The following is a 27158-nucleotide window of genomic DNA, read 5'->3' as shown; positions in this document are numbered from 1 at the left end:
AGTAGATTAATTTTTGAAATATAAATAGTTAGTACAAATAAACTACATAAGGATTCAAAAAGGAGACAGCGGTCCAGAGGAGATTCTTTAAGGTAAGAGAACTTTATTATATATAACTTTATACCTATGAAGTCCATTTTATTTAGTAAGGAAGTAGAAAGCCGAAGTTATATGGAACTCTGTTCAAATTATAACTCATATCATATTTAGTAGTTGTAGAAGTATTTACATTGAAATTGAGACCAGGGTAAAGACGTCTATTATCTATGCTGCTATTTAGAGTTTTGTTGGCAGTCTGCACAATAAAATAATGACAGGAGAAAGAAATTAAGAGTAATGATGGGAATGCAATAGAATTAACTTGGCAAACTGATGAAAAAGATTTAGAAACTACCTGATTGAAGAAAAACATTACAGTAGGTTTTCTATACATCAACAAAGAACAATGAGAACATTTGAGAAAAAGGTTTCATATATGGTAGATATTTAAAATGAATAAGTAAAGAATAAACCAAAAAGAAAATTTCAACACCATAAGACAGAAAAAGAAAATTTGAGTTAATAGTAATGTACTATGTTCCTAGATAGGAAGACTAGATTTCTCTTAAATTGTACAGATTCAGAATACTCAAAATTTTGGGTGGACTGTTTTTTTTTTTTTTTATGGAAGTGGGAAAGCTGTTAGCATACCCTGGGATACAATATTTCATTGGTTATGATTTATAAAATGCTATTTTAAATAGTTTTAACTGAAAATAACTTTTTGAACCCCTGCCCCCTCCCTGCAATAAGTAAATCTGTAGCTGCTGAATGCAAGAAACAGTTTTGAGTAATGGATATATGTGTCCATTTATTCGTTAGCTTTTTTTGAGTTGATGATTAACTTTTTTTTGATGATTAACTTTTTTTCCCTGGTGATTATTTCCTAAGAAGTTCCTTGGTATGTAAAGCAAGGAAATCCCTAGTTTGCCTAGTTGGCTGAAATAAGGCTCTTTGTGGGTTTCTTGTAATATATGAATGAGTTCCTTTTTAGTACCATGATATTACTTGATTTCTATTTCATTTTTGCTTTTTCTTTTTAGGCCAAGATAGCCAGGTTAACCAAACGCTTTGGAGCAGCCAAAGAAGATCTTAAGAAAAGACAAGAAGTAAGAATTTCTATTTTTGCCTAATTAATAATTAGCTCTAAGTGGTAATCTTAGGAAATGGTCAAAGTCTTAGGAAAGTCTTTCTTTATTATAGGTCTGAAATTTGCTTTCATACTGTGCACTTCCTGTATGTTCTTTCTGGAGCTATAGCTCTAGCACTTTAACTCTTTTCTAATCCTGAGTTACTGTTTTCATATATCAACACTTATATTAATCTATTTTTGGCATTTTAGAAGTTAAATTTTCATTTCATTTTTAAAATTATCTTTTTGGGATCCGTCTTACCATATTTTTTTCTTTTTACATTCTTGCTAGCGTCCTAGTCTAGTTTCTTATTTCCTCCGAAGTATGTTAGTGTTCCATTACCTGGAGTAGCCCTCTTCTCTTCTTTCTTCCTCCACACAGTTAGGTCCAAACATCATGGCATAACATAAACTCCAATATATAGTCTACCTTTAGCTTTTGGTTATTTCCTCAGTTCTGTAATACATATCTTTAATATATTGCTAATGTATTGCATTATAGTTTTTAGTTTAATTTCTTTCTTTTCCTCTGGATTTTTTTTTTCTCTTTGGGCAAATTACATTTCTTTATGTTAAGAGCTCCATTGCCTGGCACTTACTAATTGCCAATAACAATTATTTCAGTAGTAATCATTATTACTGTAGGATTTTTCTGTCTTCATTTATTTTGACATCTTCTTTACTTAACTTTAAAGTTATTTTGAAATAATTATAGATGTACAGAAAGTTGCAACAGTAGTACATACACTCCTGTGAAGTTTTCACCTAATTTCCCCCAGTAGTGAAATCTTACATAACTGCAGTATAATATCAAAACCAAAATACTGATAACAATTCTATTAAGTAGTCTATGGACCTTATCATTTCTCACCAGTTTTTACATGGATTCATGATGTGTGTGTGTGTGTGTGCGCACACATGCATGCATAATTCTGTGCAATTTTATCATATATATAGGTTTATGTAATCTTTACCACAGTCAAGATCTACAACTGTTCATATTACAGTCCCTGAAAGGTTTGTCATGGAGAGCTCTAAGTATTATGGAAACAACAAGTACTGTATTAATTCCCAAAGATTAGAAATATTAATTTGAATAATTAGGGTGTGTGATGCTTGAAGGAAAGTATTGAGGTGGTCTTCAGTCTTTCAAATTCTTTTCCTTTCTTAATTAGCTTTTGAGTAAGGCCAGTTTTACATGCCCAAAGTGGAACATCTATCTACTCATTCTTGTTAATATTTTCTTTTTGTGAGAGACATTTCTAGAAATCTCAAGAATTTGTTCTTTCCTGTCCTAATTCTCTTTAATTATGGTATCCATTATAATTTTACATCTGTGTCATGCTAAGTTTTAAAAACAGAGATAAGAATGAAAATTTAAAACTTTAGTTGTCTCCCATATTAAAATAAGTAAAGAAACAATAGTACTTTAAGTGCTTTTCTTCTATTTAGATTTGCTCTTTGGTCCTGTCTTATTAACCAGTTAAAAGCAAACCCCACCATGCAGGTTTGTATTGAAATATATTCTATTTTAATTTTTAAAAGAGCAGAAAATCCTCAACGCAGTTTGCTATTAAGTCCACATTTATAATCTAATCTGTTACTGTCTTATGACTGATATCTCTAACTTATATGCTTTCTAGTTCTTACTATAAAATAAATGTAAAGGGATCCCTGGGTGGCTCAGCAGTTTGGCACCTGCATTTGGCCCGGGGCATGGTCCTGGGATCCTGGGATCAAGTTCTGCGTCGGGCTCCCTGCATGGAGCCTGTTTCTCCCTCTGCCGTGTCTCTGCCCCCCACCCTCTCTCTCTGTCTTTCATGTGTCTTTCATGAATGAATGAATGAATGAATGAATGAATAAATAAATAAATAAATAAATAAATAAAATCTTTAAAAAAAGTAGAGATATTCTCATCTTTTATGAAAAATCAATGATGTAATTGATTAAATTTTTAGATTAAATCTAAATTCTATATTTTAATTTTTTACTGAATTTTAAAGATTGTTTTAATTGTGCTTTAAACACATAACCTAAAATGTATCATTTTTAACTTCACAGTTCAGAAGTATTAACTATATTAACATTGTGTAAAGATCTTTAGATATTTTTCATCTTGCAAAATTGAAACTCCATACTATAGAACATCTCCCATTTCCTTTCCCCTCAGCACTTGATACTTTTTGTTTCTATGATTTGACTACTCTAGATGTCTCATAAGTGAAATCATATAGTATTTGGGGTTTATTTGTTTGTTTTTTGGTGAGTGTTTCATCTGTATAATAGCATGTAATAAGATTTCCTTTTTAAAGGCTGAATAATACTCTACTTTATGTATATAATATATACCACGTTTTCTTTATTCATGCATTTAATGATGGATATTTGGGCTGCTCTCATCTCCTAGCTTTTGTAAATAATGCTACAGTGAACATTTGTGTGCAGGTAACTCTTTGAGATCCTAGTTTCAAATCTTTTGAAAATCTACCCAAAAGTGAAATTGCTGGATCATGTGGTAATTCTGGTTTTAGTTTTTTGAGGAGCTTCCATACTGTTTTCCAAAGAGGTCACACCATTTTACATTCTTACTAACAAGGCACAGGGTTCCAATTTCTCCACATTCTTGCTAACGGTTATTTTCTGTTTTGTAATAGTGGCCCTGCTAATGGATGTGAAGTGGCATTTCATTTGAGTTTTGATTTGAATTTCTCTAATGATTAGTGATGTTGAGCATCTTTTCAGATGCTTGTTGGGCATTTTGCATATCTTTGGTCAAGTGTTTAGGTCCTTTGGCCCCACCTTTTTTAAAAAAGATTTTATTTATTTATTAATGAGAGACACAGGCAGAGACATAGGCAGAGGGAGAAGCAGGATCCCTATGGGGAGCCTCATGTGGGACTCAGGAGCCTGATGTGGGACTGGATACCAGGACCCCAGGATTACAACCTGAGCCAAAGGCAGATGCTCAATTGCTGAGCTACCCAGGTGCCCTGGTCCTTTGCCCATTTTTAAATCAGGTTACTTGTTCTTAATTGTTAAGTTGTAGGACTTCTTTATATATTCTGGATGGATATTAACCCCTTACCAGATACATGATTTGCAATTAATTTCTCCTGTTCATTGGTTTCCTTTTCACTCTGTTCATTGTTTCCTTTGATGTGTAGAAGCTTCTAAGTTTGTTGTAACTTCCTTTGTTTTGCTTTAATAGCCTGTCCTTTTGATGTCATATCCAAGAAATCATTGCAAAATTCAACATCATGAAACTTTTCCCCTATATTTTCTTGGAATTTTTAGTTTTGGTCGTATATTTAGGCTTTTGATTTATTTTGAATTAATTTTTGTATATGGTATAATGATCCAGCTTCATTCTCTTGTGTTTGGATATCTAGTTTTCATATCTTTAGTTGAAAGACTTTCTTTTCCTCATTGTGTAACCTTGACATCCTTGTTGAAGACCAGTTGACCATGTAAGTGAGAAGTTTATTCCTGGGATATTTATTTTGTTCTGGTGTGCCTGTCTTTATGCCTGCACCACTGTGTTTTGATTACTGTAGCTTTGTAACATGTTTTGAAATCAGGAAGTATGAAGCCTCCAACTTTGTTCTTCTGTTCCAGGATTGTTTTGGCAATTCAAATCCCTGGAGATTCCATACAGATTTTAGAATGCTTTTTTTCTATTTCTGCAAAAAATGACGTTGGATTTTGATAGAGATTACATGGAAACTTTTAATCACTTTGGATAGTATGGACATTTGAACAATATTAAGTGGTCAAGTCCATGAACATGGGATATCTCCATTTATTTGTATCTTTTATTTCATTCCACAGTGTTTGTAGTTTTCATTTGAAAGGTCTTTTGCCTTCTTGGTTAAGTTTACTACTAAACATTTTATTCTCTTTCATGATATGTTATTTTCTTAATTTCTTTCTCAGATTTTTCATTGTTAATATATAGAAATAGATTTTTTGCTCGACTATAATTTTTTATAACTTAATTATGTAACTTAACAGTAATAGTTATTATGTAATTATAACAATTATATAGCACATATTTTAATATTTATTATTATTATTATTCCTATTATTATCCTGCACCATTACTGAATTCATTTGAACTTTATTTAATGGATTCGTTAGTGTTTTCTGCTATAAGATCATGTAATCTGAAGCAGAGAAAACTTCACTTCTTCCTTTCTAGTATGGTTGCCTTTTATATTTTTTTCTTGTTTAACTGCTCTGGTGAGATCTTTCCAATATCATGTTGAATAGAAGTTGGTGAGCATGGGCAACCTGCCCTTGTTCTTGATCTTAGGAGGGAGAGCTTTAATTGATTCACTGTTGAGTATGATGTTAGCTATGGACTTTTGACATACAGTCTTTTGATATTGGAGTAGTCTCCTTCCATTCCTAATTTGTTGAATGTTTTTATTTTATGATGAAAGGGTGTTGAATTATATGAAATGCTTTTTCTACAACAGTTGAGAAGATCATGTAGTTTTTTCCCCTTCATTTTGTTAATGTGGTGTTCAGTTGATTGATTTATACATTGATTTTTCATGTCAATCTCTCCTTGCATTCCAGTGATAAATCTTAACCTGGTCATGTTAATACGCTGGTGAATTTGGTTTGCTAGTATTTTGTTGAGAATTTTTACATCTATGTTCATCAGGGATATTAGGCTATAGTTTTTTTTTTTTTATTGTGGTATCTGGTTTTGGTATCTGGCTATACTGGCTTCATAAAATGGGTTTGGAAGTTTTCTCATCAGTTCTTTGGAAGACTGCTGTTAATTCTTTAAGTGTCTGGTAGAATTCTGCACTGAAGTCATCTAGTCCTTGGTATTTTTTGTTATTAGAATGTTTTTGATTACTGATTCAGTCTCACTACTTGTATAGATCTTGTTCAAAATTTTAATTTCTTTTTGATTGAGTCTTGGTTGTGTATTTCCAGAAAGCTGCCAGTTTCTTCTAGGTTACCCAGTTTGTTGCCGTATAATTGTTCATCGTAGTTTTTTGTGATCCTTTTTTATTCTGTGGATCAGTTGTTGCCTTGTCTTTCATTTATGATTTTATTTATTTATGTCTTCTTTCTTTTTTTCATAGGTAATGTAGGTAAAGTTTTGCCAATTTGTTGATACTTTAAAATGCCAACTCTTAGTTGATTTTTTTTTCCTATTGACTTTGTGTTCTCTGTTTTGTTTATTTCTGCTATAATCTTTATCATTTCCTTCCTTCTCCTGAGTTTAGTTTGTTTTTCTTTTTCTAGTTTTTTGAAGTGTTAAGTTAGGTTGTTGATTTGAGATCTTTCTTCCTTTTTGGTAGAAACGTTTACCACTATCAGTTTTCCTCTTAGTACTACGTTTGCTGCATAAATTGTTCCATAAATTTGGTATGTTGTATTTTTGTCTTAAGATATTTTCTAATACTTCTTATGATTTCTTCTTTAATTCATTAGATTTTTAAGTGTGTTTTAATTTCTACATATTTGTGACTTTTCCATTTTTCATTCTGCTATAGTTTTCTTTTGTTCCATTGTGGTTAGAAAAGATTTTTTTTTTTTTTTTTTTTTTAGAAAAGATATTTGATATGATTTTCATCTTTATAAATTTGGTAAGGTCATTTTATGACCTAATATATGATCTGTACTAGAGAATGTTGTGTGTGCACTTGAGAAAAATTTGTGTTTTTCAACTGTTGGGTGAAAATTTCTGCAAATGTCTGGTCCATTTGGTCTTTGGTATTGGTTCAGTTTTGCTATTTCCTTATTGAATCTTTCTCTGGATCATCTACCCATTATATAGAATGATATACTAAAGATTCCTACTATTATTGTGTTGCTGTCTGTTTCCTTTTCAATTCTGTCAATGTATATATCATTTGGAGGTTTTGATGTTATGTGCACAAATGTGTATAAATATTGTATTTGGTCAACTGATGCTTTTACCGTTATATAATGTCCTTTTTGTCTCTTGTGACAATTTCTTACTTCGGCTCTCTTTTGTATTATGTAAGATATTATATATGTATAATTTCTTATCTGAAGAGTCTTGGCTCTTTCTACTCAGAAGCTCTCCACTGACTTCGGTCTTCTGTATTACAGTTTTGGTTTTGTAAGGCATAATTTTGGACATCTCTCTACTGTCTGTGCTAGTGTGATTTTTCTGATGTTGTACCAAACCAATAGGCTCACTTTATTTCTCATGTAGCCCCCAATCATCCAACATATGCCTCTTCCTCCAAGTCAGGTAGAACAGAAACCAGTGCCTTGGACAGTCTACTGAAAAGCAAGAATATTGCATGAAAGTTTCATTCTTCTCTCCTTTTTAAAGGAGAAGCCACAGTGAGGAGTTTTGATTGTGCTGCACTGTATCTGGGGTGTTTGGGGTATGATGGGTAAATGAAACAGACTTTCCTGCACACTACAATGCACCTTTTCTTTGCCTTGCTACTTCTTGGGGGTCCTATAACCTCTTAGACTAGTTTCTTGAATTCTGACAAAGGAAATTTGGTCTATCCTGTGGAAAGAGGGTGTTGGTCTTCCTATTCTGCCATCTGCTGATGTCACTACAGTGTAGAACTTAAGGTCTTCCATCCAGTGACCATACAGTATCCTAAGTCAGTTGTATTTAGTTTATTTATTATGCTTTTTAACACCTTTTTCTATTTTTCTCTCTGAAATGTTCTTTATCTTCATCTTAACTGTTTTGGATGTAATGATTATTCAAAGACCTATTTGAAGATGCATTTTCCTCAAAAACTTTTTTTTAAAACTTTTTCCATTGGTACTGCACTGTTAACTTTAACTTGCTTTTCTATTTGTTTAATATGTTTTTGTCCACAGGAAGATTTTAAGCACCTGTAGAGCAATTCATTGTAATTTTATCTCTTATTTTCTCTATACATATAACTATAATGCTATAGCTGCTGGTTAAAATTATTCTTTTATCCTATAAAAAGCATCAGGATTTGTTGATTGAAAAGAATAATTAGTGGCATCTGCTGATATGATCAGAATTTATCACATTTGTTTTAATATTTATTAATGTTATTACACTTAATCAAGTCTTGAGCAGTTATTTATATTTCTTAATTTAAGAAATATATGATGATAGTGTAATTACTGATGGAGGCCCAAGTAATGGTAATTAATGTGTATAAGAATTCCATTTCTATATTCCTTGTGTTTTGGAGGAAAAGGCTGAAGTTAGTTGATACTTAAGTTTAGTATTGAGATACCTTTTTATGAAGTTATAACACATAGTGGCAAGTAGTTTTTATAAGTAATAGTTGTAAAAATTATTTTAATTTGAGAAATTTGATTTGTGACCCTAGGCACCACTTAATTGGTAATCAACTATTTCTGGGTAAGAATAAATATGTACTTTGTTGAGTTTCTTTTGGTAATTTGGTGTCAGTAATGCGTAGTATGTAGGAGGCATTCACTAGATATTGAATGACTATGTATAGTTATTCTTTAGATTCAAATTATTAATATTTACTGAACTCTTACAGCATGTGAACCATTTTCACATTCTTTATTTGCTTATCTTAAAAAACGAGGCATAGGAATTATTATATTAATCTTTCATACAATAAGCAGTTGTTTCAGTGGATTAAGTAATTTAAGTGGCAATGCCAAGATTCAAATTCTTGTCTCATCTAGTAATATTTTCAGGAAGTAACAGATAATATATTGAGAAAGCATATAAGGTTTTTTTTTTAATATTGTATTGGTTTTAGGTGCACAACATAGTAATTCAACATTCATATATGTTATGAAATCACAATAAGTCAAGTTAAGATCTGGTGTATTGGGTTTTATTTTACCTGGGTATTTTTCTTCCCCAGAATCCACCAAACCCACCGGTATCACCAGGAAAGTCTGTAGTTGACATCAACAGCAATAACAATGTGCCGTACAGGTGAGAATTGTAAACAGTCTGTCAAATTTATAATTATAGGAAAATTTTAGAATGTATTCTTATTTATTTTTGTAGAGATATGTATTTGGAGTATACTGGATTTAGATTTTCTTCTTTTTTGTTATATTGTTCATTTGTTGTTACTGGCTTTGCTAATTTATTATAAGGCTTTCTTTGGTCGTTGAAGATTTCTTTAACCACTTATACTAAATAGTATTCTTTCATAGTAATTGAGAAATGCTTTGATCAAGGGTGTTAAAAGCTAATGTCTGCAGATGTACATAAAAAGTAAAAGTGTTGAGAACATTAGAATATAAGAGACAGACTCTTCCTTAATTCCATAGACCCCAGCATGCTGAAGTCTATGTGCTGTCTTTACCTTTGTATTCATTGGCACTTTCATGCCACCATACTCAAGTCTTGCCAGCCTTTCTCCTATCAGCCACCGCTTTCAGTATTCATAAATTGAGGTGCTCCTGAATGACATTTTCATGACTATTTGTGTGTATATATGTTGTAGAAATGCAGGCACAGTGAGACAGATGCTGGAGTCCAAGAGGAATGTAAGTGAGAGTGCACCACCATCCTTTCCAACCCCTGTGAATACAGGTAATATTTTTTAATACAAAAATGACATTTTCTTAGTAATCGAAGGTTTTGGTTGTCTTTTCTTACGTCTTTTTGCGATTGATATGATCTAAGGAAATGAGCGTATTTATCTAAAATTAAATAATTACAAAATTTTATCAAAAAAACCAGGAATACAGATATACATGAAAATACAGAAAGTCAAATCTCTAGTGTTTCTCAAATTTTCTAATTTCTGTATCCCTGTGTAATCTTAAAATAATATAAAGAATCCCAAAGAGCTTTTGTTTTTGTGGCTTATGTTGATATTTACTGTAGTAGAAATAAAACAAGTTTTTAAATGTTTACTTAAAAATAACAGACCTGTATCATGTAACACAAATAACCTATTTAAATGAAAAATAACTTTTTCAAGCTTAAAACAATTAGAAGAGTTATTTAGGTAGTGAGCGGTACTACCTTGAGTAGTGTGAGCTACCTTGAGTTTTGTACTGAGGCATCAGAAGTTTTACTCACCATCAGTGCAAATATTTACACGTTGAGAAAAATCAAGTAATATCTTATTATTTTTATAAAACAATTTTGACATTGCCACCTCCCTGAAAGGGTCACAGTTATCCCAGGTGTCCCCCTGGATAACACTGAGGATTGCTGTTCTAGTGTGCCTATGATTTTGGAAAGAGGACAGAACAATAAGAAAGAAATTTGGTCATCAATTTGAAACCTCTTCAAATGAGAATAAACAAATAGTGGAACCAAAATTACTATAAAACTTCCAGGGCAGCCTGGGTGGCTCAGTGGTTTAGCGATGCCTTCAGCCCAGGGCGTGAACCTGGAGACCCGGGATGAGTCCCACGTCAGGCTCCCTGCATGGAGCCTGCTTCTCCCTCTGCTTGTGTCTCTGCCTCTCTCTCTCTCTTTCTTTCTCTCTCTCTGTACCCGCCCCCCTCCAGTTCTCTCACAAAAAAAAAAAAAAAAAAAAAATCTGAAAAAAAAAAAAAAACCCAAAAAAACAAAACAAAAAATTTCTAGTGGCTAGCATTTTTGTTTCTCTGGTGTTTGGTATCAATTCCCTTATTTCTTAATTCATCACCCCTCTTTACCCAAATCATATATATAATGTCACTAGAGTGTCAGTAGAAGCAGCTTCTCCATACTAGCTCCTGTCAGGTAATTTAGTAAAACTTGATTCACAGAGGTTTCACACATGGTTCAAGTGATAAAATACCACATCCAAGCTTACTTCATTCATTAATAGTGATGACTCTTTCTAGATTGTCTGTTTGAGTTTATATTTTGTCAGTGTCCTAAGGCATTTGTGTTTTTAGGGTAGTTTCAAAAATGTTTGTACAGTTTTACCAAGTTTTCAGTCATTTTTCCGTTAATCTGAAGTGATGATAGTAATTTTCAGATACTGTTTTGACACTGAGATAGCAGTCTTCCATAATAATCATAAGCCATGTGCCAAACATAGGTGCAAAAATACTTCTATCAATTTAATTCCAGGAATTTCCAAAACTTCAATCTGGAAGAAATTTTATTATGAAAGATTTGGCTATATCTACTGTAGTAGATATAGTCATTAAATTTTATCTTGTTGAATTATGCTTGCTGATAAATGAAGACAGCCATTTAAACTGATACTTCTTTTTTCTTTTTGTAGTTTCTTCAACCAGTCTTGTCACTCCTCCAACTGTTGTCAGTAGTCAACCTAAATTGCAGACTCCAGTGACTTCTGGTTCTTTGACAGCAACATCAGTTCTTCCTGCACCCAACACAGCTACAGTAGTTGCTACTACTCAGGTGCCTAGTGGAAATCCCCAACCTACAATCTCTTTACAACCTTTACCAGTGATTTTGCATGTACCTGTTGCGGTATCCTCCCAGCCTCAACTCCTGCAGAGCCATCCAGGGACTTTAGTGACTAATCAACCATCTGGCAACGTTGAGTTCATTTCTGTACAAAGCCCACCTACAGTGAGTGGTCTTACCAAAAATCCGGTATCCTTGCCAGCCTTGCCAAACCCCACTAAACCAAACAATGTTCCTTCCGTGGCCAGTCCCAGTATTCAAAGGAACTCTCCTGCCAGTGCTGCACCATTAGGGACAACGCTTGCTGTACAGGCTGTTCCAACAGCACACTCTATTGTACAAGCCACAAGGACTTCTTTACCTACAGTAGGCCCATCAGGACTCTATAGTCCATCAAATAATCGAGGTCCCATACAGATGAAAATTCCAATTTCTGCTTTTAGTACTTCATCTCCTGCAGAACAGAGCACTACTACCCCAAGAATTGGTAAGTCACTGTGTAGGCTTAAGAATAGAAATGCAGGCATGTTAATGGCCTATTTTAGATAATTGAACATTTGTGTGTATTTTTGGAAGTGGCTATCTTTATTTGAAGAAGAAAATAAGTAGAATATCCTAGAAATTAATTTTAGTATATTTTTAGTTACCTAAGAAATAATATTACGATGATATTTGAAAATTTATTTTGAATGAAAAGTTAGAATTTTAATTTAGCTTTTAGTAATTTTTCGTAATGTAGGTGAAATTTTTCATTCAGGCTTTCAGGCAAACATTATGAATTACTTTTATAATATGTTTGGCAGAAGAATCTGAATAGAACACATTTATTTTAAAGTATATAATTTACATAATATATGCTTACATGGGCAAATGACAAACCACATATCTTCCCTACCATTTGTTAAAATCCTTTGTGCATTCATCACTCACATCTTACAAATTTGAACAATTTAAAAATAGGTTCTTCCCTCTCTAATTTCCTATAAAGTGATTGCTTTTTGTTTTCTCTATAAAAGAAAAATATAAAATATTTCCCCCGTGACATATTACATGATTTATGTTTGCATATGTCTGTATATTTTCCAGTATTGCAAAAAGGAGAAATTGATTGTACCTGTATTTAAAATCTGTAAAATTCTGTCTTCCTTGTTCTTAAGAAGCATACATTTTGTATGCATTCTTGAATTTTTTTATTCTTTATTTCTGGCTTCACACTTAACTCCCAATTGAAAGATCGGCAAAAATGTGTAATGTGTAATAGTGAAATTGCTGCTAGTATCTCTTTTACTGACATAGTAACTATGAAATATAAGAAACATTCAAATAAGAAACATTCTAAAGTACAAAATTTGATAAGTGAGATATACAAGCATTTTGGTGTTTTAAATTTCTCATGTAGGCATTAGTAGTATACTTGCCCTCTGAGTATATTTTCTTATATAAAACAGTGATTATAGTATTTCATAAGGTTGTTGATAGTAAATGAGTGGATGATCAAAATTAATATCAGACAGGAGCTAAATATTAACCTCATACAAATTTACATCTGGGATATAAGAGGAAATCTGAAATTTTATATAAAAATGAAATTATTAATATTTAAAATGTAAATACTTGCATGGTACAACAACAATATTTGTTAGTCCTATCTGCTACCACATTACTCTATAGTAGACACTCCTATTCATGTTTGCAGCAGTGAAGATGGTTACTTTTAACCGAGGTCAATGAATGAGCAAGATTTTGGGGGGTTACTTCATTTTTATCTAATTTCTTTTTCTTCTAATCCTTAGTATTTTTTAATATGTCAGGTAGAAATTGATTTCTCATAGACATGTGATTTTGGAGTTTTTTATCCTTATGTAATATTGAGTCTAAGTTGAAACAATTTTTAATTCATGGTCACAAGATAAGATATATCCTTAAGCATAAAACTTGGCCTGAAAGACCATGGCTTGAAAAGAAATAAATAACTTAAAAGATTTTGCTAAGTTTTGTGAATGCTCATACCCTAAACACTTCTATGGATATCAGAGTTATATATCGATTATTCTGTTTTCTTAAAATTTTTATGACCATTTGTTGACATAGAGGGTATATTTTCCCCAAAATTGATTAGCTCTAATGTACTCTATTAGTCATAGTGTCAGTCTGTTTTGTATTTATTTATCTGACTGTTCTTAATTGTGTTTGTATGTAAAACTAATAGTTTTCACAATCATTCTTCATCTGTATATCATTATACTTTTGCGATGATATATACTTAAACTTTTGTATTTTACCATATATTTACTTAACATATTTTATGTACTCTATTGTATAAATTAAGGAGATCTATATTTCAAGTTCTATTTAGATTGCTTACCTATATTTGAAAGTAAATTATTGGATACTAACCATAAATGTGACTGATAAACTTTTTTGTATATTGTTCATCATGTTAATTAGAATGAGATCTGATGAAATGATGTATTCTGTACTCATGCATAATTTTAGAGGAACCAAAAATGACATTAAAGTAGGCATTTAGCTATTTAGGCTTCCCAAAACCTAAGCTGAAGCCATATGGCAAATTTTGGCTGAAAATGAAGGTTAAAGCCAACTGTTAATACATTCATAATATGATATATCAATTAGTTGTATAATTAAAACTTTTTAAGTCTTATACTTAATGTAGATATTATTGACTTAACGAGAACATAGCCTAACTAACTAGAATGCATGTGTTTTGTATGTATTTTTTCATAGTTCATGTGTCCTCATACAGTAAGTCAGCATTTTCTGTATATAATAAAAGTAAGAATCCTTCTAGAGACTGCTAGGAGATTTAGGGCTTAAATTATAATTAATTTTATTCATTTATAGGGTGGAGTTAAGACACTAGAAGAGTAGAGGGACCCTAAGTTTGCCTCATCTCTCAAGTGCATTAGTAGTATCATACAGCTGGGTAAATATCAAATAATTTTAAACACCTAAGAAGTCAGTTTGAGGTCTGAGAGCAAGCTACACAACTAGGGTAGAGAAACAGCTACATCTCGGAACCACGTAGAAGCTGCAGAGAGTTGATTTGTTTGAGAAAAGAACTGCAGGAGGAGAGGGACCCCTGATTACAGAGAAAGGAGGGAGTGGGGGGGAGAGAGAAAGAGAGAAGAAAAGCAGTGCACAGCAGATTGCACAAGAGAAACTTTTCCCCAAAACCATCGACTGGGTAAAGGAGAGGGACTGATTACTGCAAGTTACTATAAGTGGTGGATTGCAAAGTCTGAAGTTTTAAAAGGCCTTGCCATCACCATGATTTTGCCTGGCAGGCTTAGTCGTATTCCTGTGGGGAAAGAGGACAGAGAAACCTGGGAGTGGGCAGTGTGGTCTGAGGATCCCCTGGAGAACGGAGAAATCGTTCTCTTTTTAGAGTGCATTTGGTAGTGGATGGCGTGGCCTCTCTGGGACAAAAGAACTGGTGGCACTAATGTGCTGCCTTGTTCCCTAGCAAGGAATAAAAGACAGTGGCTGAAAGAAGCAGACCTTGGTGCTGGCTTTTTGCTTCATTTTACCATAAACTCTGAATTGCTGCCCTTTCATGCAACTGCTTTTCTGGGATGAAACAGCAAAAGTGTGGTGAGACCTTCCCCCCAGAGGATCAGCCTGGGTCCCTAAAACTTGGAGTTTTGAAACCCAGCTGCATGCCTGCGACGAAATACAGGAGTGCTGTGCTGCCTGGCAGGCATACAGCTCGAACACAGGGTGAAGGCAAGGATCTGACAGAGAACCGGGGAGGCAAGAAAGGTGATTGTTTGCTCTCTATGAGGGCTTCCTGAAGAGTGGCAGGGGTGAACTCTCCCACCCCGTCCCCCCAATCCCTACTCCAGGTCCAGGAGAACAGTGATGCCATTCCTATCCCCTTTCAGTCCTGACTGACTAGAGTGAGCAAATCAGCACCACCCAGTGGAGACCAGAGCTGCTTACCCCAAGCCCCGCCTTATGCACCCTGTAGGTGTTCAGAGTGCTTTGAAACTTCAGCTCTAGGGGAAATAGGATCTGGCTTTTTTGGGGGGAAGGAGGGGACCTCCTCTTAATATAGACGTTCTTCTCAGGATCAGGAATATAACAGGCTTTACTAACAATCACAAAGAAACAGTGATATAAAAAGAAGAGAGAATGAAAGATACTAGATCCCAAATGTAGACTTAAGGAACTCATCAACTCTTTAAAGCATAGTAGCATTTGTATCATAAAAGTCCCAAAAGAAGAGTGAGAAAAAGGGACAGAAGGCTTATTTGAGCACATTATAGCTGAAAACTTCCCTAATCTGGGGAAGGAAACAGACCTCAAAATCCAAGAAACAGAGAACTCCCATTAAATCCAACAAAGCACTAACACCATTACCACTTACAGCAATGGACAGATCATTTAAACATAAAATCAGTAAGGAAACAATGACTTTGAATGATACACTGGATCAGATAGACTTAACATATATTCAGAACATTTCATCCTAAAACAGCAGAATACACATTCTTTTTTTTCTTTTTAAGATTTTATTTATATTTGTGAGAGAGAGCAAGAAAGAGAAAGAATGAGCATGAGTAGGGGGAAGGACAGAGGGAGAAGCAGATTCCCTGCTGAGCAGGGAGTCTGACAAGGGACTTGATCCCAGGACTCTGGGATCATGACCTGAGGTGAAGGCAGATGCTTAACCAGTTGAGCCACTCAGGTGCCCAGAATACACATTCTTTTTGAGTGCACATGGAACATTTTCCAGAATAGATCACATAGTGGGTCACAAATCAGCCCTCAACATGTACAACAAGATTGAAATCAGGGATCCCTGGGTGTCTCCGTGGTTTAGCACCTGCCTTTGGTCCAGGGCATGGTCCTGGAGTCCCGGGATCGAGTCCCACATCAAGCTCCTTTCGTGGAGCCTGCTTCTCCCTCTGCCTGTGTCTCTGCCTCTCTCTCTCTCTCTCTCTCTCTCTCTCTGGGTCTTTCATGAATAAATAAATAAAATCTTTAAAAAAAATAACCATGAATATTTTCAGACCACAGTGCTATGAAATTTGAACTCAACCACAAGAAATAGGAAGGCCACAAATACATGGAGGTTAAAGAACATTTTTTTTTAAAGATTTCATTTATTTATTAATGAGAGACACACCGAGAGAGGCAGAGACATAGGCAAAGGGAGAAGCAGGCTCCTTGCAGGGAGCCTGATGTGGGACTTGATCCCCAGATCCCGGATCAGGACCTGAGCCGAAGGCATATGCTCAACTGCTGAGCCACCCAGGCGTCCTGAGGTTAAAGAGCATTCTAAAGGATGAATGACTTAACCAGGAAATTAAAGAAAAATAAAAAAAAATACATGGATGCAAATGAAAATACAGCATTCCAAAGTCTTTGGAATCCAGCAAAGGCAGTCCTAAGAGGGAAGTGTATTGCGGGCCTACCTCAAGAAGCAAGAAAAGGCTCAAATATACAAACCAACTTATCATGTAAAGGAGCTAGAAAAAGAACAGCAAATAAAGCCTTAGGCCAGCAGAAGGAAAATAATAAAGATTAGAGCAGAAATAGATGATATAGAAACAAAAAAAAAAAACCCAGTAGAATAGGTCAGTGGAACCAAGAGTTGGTTCTTTGAAAGAATTAATAAAATTGATTTACCCCTATCCAGACGTATCACAAAGAAAAGTGAAAGGACTGGAATAAAATCGCAAATGATAGAGGAAAGATCACAACTGACACCACAGTATGTAGAAAACCTGAAAGACTCCACCAAAAATTTGCTGGAACTAACACATCATCAGTTCAGCAAAGTTGCAAGCTATAAAATCAATGTACAGAAATCTGTTGTTTTTCTGTACACCAGTAGTGAAGCAGCAGAGAAAGAAAGGTATCCATCCCATTTACAGTTGCAACAAAAACCATAAGATGTGTAGGAAGAAACCTTACCAAAGAGGTAAAAGATCTGTACTCTGAAAACTATAGAACACTTGAAGAAAAAAATTGAAGAGGACACAAGGAAATGGAAAAACATTCCATGCTCATGGATTGGAAGCACAAACATTGTTAAAATGTCCATTCTACCCAAAGCATCTACACATTAATGCCATCCATATCAAAATACCACCAGAATTTTTCACAGAGCTAGAACAAACAATCCTGAAATTTGTGTGAAACCACAAAAGATGCTGAGTAGCCAAAGCAGTCCTGAAAAACAAAACCAAAGATAGAGGCATCACAATTCCAGTCGCCAAGCTGTATTACAAAGCTGTAATCATCAAGACAGTATGGTACTGGCACAAAAGCAGACACATAGATCAATGGAACAGAATAGAGAATCTAGAAATGGATCCACAACTAAAAGCAGGAAAGAAAATATCCAATGGACAAAAGACAGTCTCTTCACAAATGGTGTTGAGAAAACTGGACAGCCACATTGCAGAAGAATGAAACTGGACCACTTTCTTACACCGTACGCAAAAATAAATTCAAAATGGATGAAAGACCTCAGTGTGGGACAGGAAATCACCAAAATTCCAGAGAACACAGGCAGTAACCTTGTTCACCTCAGCTGTAGCAACTTCTTACTGGACACATTGCTGGAGGCAAAGGAAACAAAAGCAGAAATGAACTATTGGCACTTCATGAAGATAAAAAGCTTCTACACAATGAAGGAAATAATAAAACAAAAAGGCAGACTATGAAATGGGAGAAGATAAGACATATGATATTGACAAATGATATTTGATGAAGCAGTATTATCGAAAATATAACATCAGATTCAGTGCTCAAGAAACAAGTAATCCAATTAAGAAATGGGCAGAAGACATGAATAGATATTTTTCCAAAGAAGACATGAGGAGGATGGCTAACATGCACATGAAATAATGCTCAGCTTCACCCATCATCAGGGAAATGCAAATCAAAGACACACTTTCTAAGGATTTGGGACAATGAGTTGACTTAGGTCAGATTGGATGTCAGTTAATAGTATATAGCACACTATATCTTATCTTACTATACCATCTTTTTGGGGGGGAAACATAGATTTAGATTATTTTATATAACTTAATTCTAGCTTTGAAGTTGCCTTTGGTGTTTTGGTGAATTAATATTGATAATTTAATGTAGAATTGGTCAACATTTTAAATGCTGGAGAATGAATGGTGTTTGTGCTTTTTATTAAGTAGTATTTCAGAAGCTTCACAGTCCAGAACAGATGTTGATTCATTATAAATGAAGTAATTTTAAGATACTTTTTAGAAAGCAAAGATTACATTAATATATTCTTCCTGCAAGAAAACTTAAGATAATTCAAAAAGGGAGACATTACAAGGGCCTCCTTTTTTACTTTGCTAGCTTACGAAAACCTGTTTTAGTAGGTGGATATTTATCCAAATTTTCTTGATGTGCAGGCAGTTGTGTGTGTGTGTATTTTATATATAATGAAATGCATAGTTCTACCTCTGTTTTTAAGCATAATTTAATCTATATGTGTTCTGAAGATTTGAAATGAAAGAAATGCCATATTTTGACCAAGAATGTTATTATCTACAGAAAGCAAGGATAGGATGTTTCGACATTGGAAATTCACTACCTTACCAAAGAGGAACAGTTACATAATCACCTCAGTAGATGCTAAAGACATTTGATAAAATTTAATACCTTCTCTATGGAAGTTGAGGCAGAAAAACCTACTTGATTTATTTTCTTTGCTGTTCTGGAAGTAACTTTTGTGTGTCTATGTGTATCATAAACTCAATACAAGTTAATTGAAAAATTAATAAAGAAAAATCATCTGTGATTGAACTACTGAGATTATGCATGTATATTTTCTCAGAATCACTGTGTAGTTTGCTAATGAATTCATTATATCTTTGCCATGTCATTACATCTTTTTCTCCAAAGGCATATAGTATGGAGCAATTATATGTTAGGACATTTAAGTTATGCATATTCTATATTTCTCTGAAGATATTTCTTAGGATATAGTTAAATAATCTGGGCAATGGGTAAATGAAAATTTTTTCTTTTATGAATTTACCCATCTGAAAGTTAAAATAGCAATGGTGTATGAGAAAATTCATTTACATATGTGACATGTTGACAGAAAACCAGAAAATTACATCAATTGTTGTATATAAAACAACCAAACCTTTCACATTTTGTTGGTGCTTTTAGAAATGGCTCTCTTTTTTGACTCCTCAGAAAACCAGACAAACAAAACAATAGATGCTTCCGTTAATAAGAAAGCAGCTGATAGCACATCACAGGTAAGAGTTTTTCCTTCTGTTTCAAAGTAAAATTCTAATTACAATGCACAGGGTAATGGATTTCGATCAGTATTCTTTAATACAATGAAAATTAAGTTAGTAATCAAACTTTTTAGACCTAGAGTTTCTGTTTTTGTTTTTCAGTTTCTACTACTGAGATTTCTTGCCTGTACATTCATTAATATAATACTTTCCTTTATTTTTTTTAACATATTCTTAAAAGCTGCTTTGGAGTCTTTGCTGAATTCAACTTCTAGTTCTACTTGGAGTCATTTTCTCTTGACTGTCTTTTGTCTTTAGTTGGGTTCTATTTTATTGGGTTTTGCATATTTGTCTGGTAATTTTTGATAAATGTAAAGTTTAGTAAATTTTGAAAATTGGACCTTGTAAATATGTTGTAGCAGGTGAATTTTGTTACATTCTTTAAGGATTTGTTAAGAACTTCTAGTTTTGGATTTTAAGATTGTTGTAGTGTTAGTTAACAAATCATTTTCTATGAAGTCATTATTAGAGAAAGATTTATAGTTGTAAGATTTAGAATTAAATCATTATCTTTGGATTTGGCCTGAGTTTCTTAATGTCAAGGAATTATATTCTTTAATTATTTGTAAAGTCTGAATTCTGCAGTTAAAAACTTTAGTCATTTGGAGCTGATCTCAGTATAATATATTAATTATGATTAGCATTTTTTACACAGCACATGTCATGCCTGCACATGTCATGCCTGGTGTTAGGCTCTTTGTATGCATATTTGGATTATTGCTCATAACAGCAGAGTTTGGAAATTGAGGATATTATCTTTTAATATAAATTCACATTGCTGATATGTGCTGGAACTAAAAGATGCCCTCAGTCTTTTTGACTCAGATTACTGGTTCCTTACATCTATATTGTACTACTTTCCTTCTTTGTTGCTGTATGTAGTTAAAATTATATTTCTAATTTTTAAAAATTAACATTTCTAATGATTTGGGACAATAAGTTGACTTAGGTCAAATTGGATGTCAGTTAATAGCATAGCACACCATATCTTATCATACCATACCTTCTTTTGGGGGAAAAACATAGATTTAGATTATTTTATATAACTATTTATATAAGTATTTTATACAACTTAATTCTAGCTTTGAAATTGCTTTTGGTGAATTAATATTAATATAGTGTAGGATTGGTCAACATTTTAAGTGCGGGAAAATGAATGGTGTTTATATACTTATCAGTTAAAGCACTAAATCACTTAATAACCCTATGCAATCATCAAATTAAAAAATTTCTATAATTGTAAAAAAAAATTCAAAATTACTTTCTCTATGACAGATGTATAGCTCATGAGTATTCGGGATCATTTGTCTGACAAACACTGTGTTTTCAGGTAAAGCCATTTAGTGGTCCAGATTGAAACAGGCTACTCATTATCCTTGTTGCCCCTAAGTATTATTTCATTCTTCTTTATGTCTGCCAGAGTTTCCTTTGCAAAATGCAGAAGTTTTGTTTTTCAGAGTGGAAAAGCCACAGGCAGTGATTCGGGTGGTGTCATTGATCTCACAATGGATGATGAAGAGAGTGGAGCTTCACAAGGTACTCATAAGTAATAGTACTACTACAAAGGAATGCTTTGATAACATTTTTCCTGTTTAACCGAGTAATCAGTGAAGACAGATCTCTACAGCATTATGCTTGATGTATTTGCATCTATTTTAGAATGAGAATTTTTTATATTAGAATTAAAAAATCGAAATCTAATTTTGAATGAATATGAACAAAGCTTAGAGGAAAACAGAGCAGTTAGGAGATTAACTTATGGAGCATCCCTCTTTTTATATATTTTATTTCACTTGATCTTTGTAATAGCCTTGTAATGCCCATTTTAGAGTTGATAATTGATTCAGAGAGTGCAAGTCAGAGTCAGTAAAGGAGCTGGGAATCAAACCCAGGTCTTTTGACTCTAAATTAAATGTTCTTTCTGTGTGTGTTCATGTGTCTGTGTGCACCCATGCCCTTTAATGTAGGTACTTTCCAGTGTGTATACATTTAAATTTGGTTATTTGAATTAATTTTCTTTATTTAAGATTATATAAACAAAAATGAAGGTGATGTTAAAAAGCCTGCACATCCAAAATGCTCAGTACTATTCTGAGTTAATTACAATATTTATAAATTAAATTGGATAGATGTTAACTAATATTCTCAATAATTCTTCTGCAGTGTTAATAGACAGTGTGAATAAAAAGTTCCATGGTTAAATATGCTGGGGAAATGCTGAATTAAATAAAAATTATATGGGTTTTTCCCCCCCTTTAGTAGACTTCTCTGAGCCTTTACTATGCTAATTAATAATGTAATTTCTCTAAGAATGATTCAAGATACATAAAATATTTCTCAAACTTGGCTGCACAACTATTTACAGATATATGTGTGAAACTGTGGTGATAATTACATAATGTATGTGGAAAATTTAGTAAGATAAGTTAATAGGTTAATTATTACCTTAACATTAAATTTAAAAATAACCTATAGATTTAAAAACATATTTTAGAGAATAGGATCGTTAATTGGTTTTAGGGAAACAAGTAGCTATACAATTGATTATGTGACAGTAAACTCAAGTTTTTTGGTATAAATCTGATGTAAAATTGGAAGATTTATCCAATCATTTGTCCGAATTTAATTCATGCCAGTATATTATTATTAAAAAGTTTAAAATCATCTGCATTGATTTTTCTTTTTTTTTTTTTTATAGACAAGTCCAAATATAATGAATCCCTAGAAGATAAAATAAATACAGGTTATTTTTGAGAGGACACAGGTAGGGCTGATTCTGAATAAAAAAGTCAAGTAAGCAAAGTTATCAGTGCCCTTGCCATTCCTTTTCTAGCATCCCTGCTTTGTGGGGCTTTTTCCCATGGCCCCACCTTTGAGTATACCTTAAATTTTCCATTCCAAAGTTCATTGTTTTCCATCAGCACTCAGTTAAAGCAGCTAACGCTTTAATTTTTTTACAGTATAGTGAAGAATTCTTTAGAATTCAGAAATCAGTGGGGATCATTTTGGATAGAAGGGCTTTTGTTATAGTCTTTACATTATGCCATATAGTGGTTACCTTTTTTTAAGGGCTTCTTCTGAGATGTGAACATTTATTCCATAGGTTGTCCAAGACCTTTTTTGAGATCAGACACTCTATTCTATTTTAAAGACTGGGTAGTGTAAATAAGCAACCACCTATTCTATCAAACAAAAGAGCCTAAACATTTGTAGAGTAGAGTTCAAGATAACTCGTAAAAAACTCATCAATTTATAGATATTTGTTTAGATGGATGTCCTTGATATAGATACATACATGTATGAATATAGGAAATGAAATAATTCTGATTGATATGATATTGTATTGAGTTCGGAAATAGGATTCTTTCATAAAAAACAATGTAAAACTATATAAATGTGAATTAGAATATGTATTAGAACCAATGGTGAATTGTTTAAGGCCATGATGTAATGTTTTACCCTGGCAGATGTGCACGATTAAAATAGAAATAAATTGCTCTCTTAGTGGTAAATGTGACTGAGTGGCAAGCAAATGTAAAATTCACAAATAAAAGGAAAACCTGTATTTCTAATTTTTGTCTATCAATAATCAAAATGTCTGTCTTTTAATTAATAGAACCTAAAAAGCTAAACCATACTCCTGTGTCAACCATGGGTTCTTCTCAACCTGTGTCTCGACCATTGCAACCCATCCAGCCAGCACCACCTCTTCAGCCATCTGGGGTGCCAACAAGTGGACCATCTCAGACAACCATACATTTACTACCTACAGGTAACTTGCCGAATCATTGAATTGAAGCTTTTAGTTTTGCCTAAAATGAAATAGGACTATGGAAGTAAGTGGAAAAATTAGATTGAAAATTAAGGATAATTCTTTTATTTTGGGACAGTACAACTTTTTGAATGTAATATAGCTTAGATTTGCTGACCATCTTCAATAGCAGCACAGATACAGAGTGGTTATAAAGAAGAGAAATTTATAGGTCTCTGTCATGTGTCACTATAAGCAGCAGAAATGAATATGGTTTCTCTTAAGGGGATGAGTGGAATGATTCACTCTGATTATGACCACAAAGTAATAATTGACTGATGAAGAAATAAATCTTAAATGATTCTTAATGTGAACTAGTTTTAACTGGCCTAACCCTACCATTTGGAGATATGTACTGATATTTTTACTCACTGCCTCTCAAGAAGTTATTAAATCCTACCTACATTTTCAAAATGTAGTATAGATCTCCTAAACTGTTGGGAAGCCAATCTAGACAATTTGTCTTTTCTTTTCCCTTTTTTTTTTCTCTTTTTAAGATTGAATTTATGTATTTATTTGAGAGGGAAAGTGCACACATGCACTAGCAGAGGGACAGATGGTGGGGTGTATGGTAGAGGGGAAGGGAGAGGGATAGAATCTCAATCTGACTCTGTGTTGGATGTGGAGCCCAACATGGGGCTCACTCACACAACCCCAGAACCGAGAGTCAGACAAAACTGACTGAGCCACCCAGGTGCCCCAAGACAATTTGTCTTTTTTTATAAAATAGCCCATCATTAGAGATTTATCTGCAAAGTATATATGGACTTTTCTCATTAAGGAAAATGTTGAATTCACATGGAATTGTATCTAGTGAAATCAAAGTTTAAGTCACCAATTTAGATAATTTAGAAGGAAATATCATTAAGCAAACCATGTACAGTATAAATAATAAAATGGGTAATAAAGAGATGAAGAGGTGTAAGGATTCCTCCTTGTATACTTTTTTTCCCTTTCTAAAGGCTCACATTGAAAGTTTGGATATGTAAAGATTAAGTAAAGATGTTAGTAAGTAAGCCATTAGTAAAGAAACCTTTTTATTTATGTCATAGTATTTACCTCCAAATTTGTTTTATTACGAAATCTGTTTTTCCATGTGAAAGTAGATTTATTATTATTTTTTATTATATATTTAATATGTGGTTACTTGTGAAATGTGATGATAATTCAGAGAGTTATTAACAAGAATGTGTTAACCCCTAAAATAATTATTGTAGTTCCATGCTGCCAGTGAACATTTAGGACTTTTTGAGAAATATATGTTAATATAATCATAATATACATGATGTTAACATCACTCAAGGCATGAATGTTTTCTAGAATATAGATTAGGAGGAATGCTGGAGTAGAGAAGGAAGAATTCTGTATTTTAATTAATGTTTTATTGTTTTGAATTAGGAGATGGTTTGGGTCACCTAAAGAAAATACCAGTTACATTAGCTAGCCAGTTTGTTGAACTGTGGGAATATAGTTATTCTTGGATTTGCCATTAGTAGAAGGCCTAGAAGACCCCAAATCCTTCTGTATTAAGAATAATTAAACATTGAGAAGTGAGGAGTGAAAATTTGCTGTTTTAAATCACTCCCTTAAGATCATACTCTCAAGTCTTTATCTTCACAGGCTTAAGTCAAAACTAAAGAGTGGGAAGGGCATTGGACATGGTTGAAGTGTTCTTTTTTTTTTTGAAGTTTGGTTTGTAATAATAGTATTGTTAGTTTTGGTTAGCCATATTAGTCTTCTCTTTCAAGATTACAAAAGGAGACTGTTGTCTGTATTTCTCTCTTTATTGTAGTTAGATTTTGTGCAAAATTACTTACCATTAATAACTGTTTACTTAAAACTGCATTTCAATATGTTTTTCTGCTTTTCGTTAGCTCCAACCACCGTGAATGTAACACATCGTCCAGTAACTCAGGTGACCACAAGACTCCCTGTACCAAGAGCTCCTGCAAACCACCAAGTAGTTTATACAACTCTCCCAGCACCACCAGCTCAGGCTCCCCTACGAGGAACGGTTATGCAGGCTCCTGCTGTTCGGCAGGTCAATCCCCAAAATAGTAAGAGACTCTTCTTGTGTGTGGCCTCAAGTTACATGTAGTTCTTCAACATTTAGTGGGCTTATATTGACATTAGATTTAGCAAAAAATGCTTATAATATCATATTAAAACTATTACTAATTTTTTTCTTCTCTAAAGAGTTAACCAGAAAAATTGGACATGTGTAATATATGATTTGTGCTTCATGTATTGTCTTCAATTTAATTTTATTTATGGCCTGTATTCTCACAATGCTCTGTTTGATGGTGATCTGCCCTCTTTAAGAGATACCTTGCCTAATTAAAGTACGAATGATCAATTGTGGCATAGCCCAAATGATGGCAATAATGGTTAAGCTGAGAATAGAAGACAGGAAAATATTAAAGGAAATCTTTTGTTTCTACACACATACACGTGCATCACGTGCATACACACACACACACACAATTTTATGTATATATTATATTCAGTAGTAAAATATAGTTTGTTTAAAAAGCATATGAAAGTTTAAAGACGACTAACAAAATGAACCACCTATGAAATCTTCACCATTCTAAAAAATAGAGCTTTATCAGTGTCCTACAAACTTATTATAGTATGTCCACCCTTAATTGTTTCCCTCTCCCTTTTCATCAGAGGTAACCACCGTCTTTACTTTCTGCTTTTCTGTCTGATTTTGCCACCTAAGTAAATATCACTAAAAATATTTAGTTTTGCCAAATTTAATAGCAAAGGCAAATCTAGCTATTTAAAGAAACTGCCATTGTTAGGTGATGATTTCAAGAAGAAAATAAACTAAGCAGAGTTTCTGGTTCACAATCTGACTTAACTTTTCTGAAGTTTATAAGAATGTTTTCCGGGAAATCAGTAAGGTCTCGCCATAGTCAGGTACACACTATTGTATGGGCCAGGAACTGAATTTATGGCAGGAATATGGTCCAGGCAGTAGATGACTTTAAACTGTCTGCTTATGTTGCCCTAATATATGTCAAAATAGTTTTCTGTTCAGTGAAATGAGTATCGTTAGTTAGTTGTTCACGGCGTGGAGAGAAAGTGAGGAGCCTCATTAACACAAACCAAGGATAACTTATAGTCAAGATTTCTGTTCTAGTTGGAAGGATGAGACAGCAGAGATATTTTTGAGGACGGCTTCAGTTTGTCTACCTTTAGAGTTATACTGCTCTGTTCTGGTCTGTTTGCCTTCTACATATGGTATGCCACTGTGTTCTGTTGTAGGATTTTTGCTTAGAGTTCTTTTGATAGGGATTCCATTTATTTCTCTCCGGGGCTGGATCTCCTGTTTCTTGTATCTCATATTTTCCTCTTTATTGATTTTCTGTCTCATAGTTGGTGGCACACATCCTCCAAGGGCTTCTTGGAAAGGGTTCATGGAAATAAGATTTTTTTTTTTGATTGCTTGCATTTTGGTTGCATGCATACAGGAAAATTTCTTTTTTCTCATGCTCAATTATTTGGTTGAGTGTAGACTTCCAGGTTAGAAATGGTTTT

The 27158-nt window shown here is 33.5% G+C and overlaps 1 protein-coding gene across 11 annotated transcripts in view; it reads left to right on the top strand.

Moving 5' to 3' along the window:
* LOC112665425 (activating transcription factor 7 interacting protein) overlaps window positions 1-27158 on the top strand; it is a 111724-nt gene that overhangs the window by 76195 nt on the left and 8371 nt on the right. For 9 of the 11 annotated variants that reach the window (XM_025455162.3, XM_025455160.3, XM_025455165.3 and 6 more), the window contains 8 exons: window positions 1083-1148; window positions 9019-9092; window positions 9613-9701; window positions 11344-11979; window positions 19668-19759; window positions 21259-21337; window positions 23418-23573; window positions 25487-25669. In XM_025455162.3, coding sequence (XP_025310947.3) covers window positions 1083-1148; window positions 9019-9092; window positions 9613-9701; window positions 11344-11979; window positions 19668-19759; window positions 21259-21337; window positions 23418-23573; window positions 25487-25669 — 1375 coding nt within the window. The remainder of the gene's footprint in view (window positions 1-1082; window positions 1149-9018; window positions 9093-9612; window positions 9702-11343; window positions 11980-19667; window positions 19760-21258; window positions 21338-23417; window positions 23574-25486; window positions 25670-27158) is intronic. The other 2 variants (XM_035706998.2, XM_035706997.2) reach the window with 1 other exon arrangement.

Source organism: Canis lupus, chromosome 27 (genome assembly GCF_003254725.2).
Source record: "Canis lupus dingo isolate Sandy chromosome 27, ASM325472v2, whole genome shotgun sequence".
Classification (NCBI taxonomy): domain Eukaryota; kingdom Metazoa; phylum Chordata; class Mammalia; order Carnivora; family Canidae; genus Canis; species Canis lupus.
The sequence above is the reverse complement of the archived record's forward strand: the minus strand, read 5'-3'. Positions and strand labels throughout refer to the sequence as shown.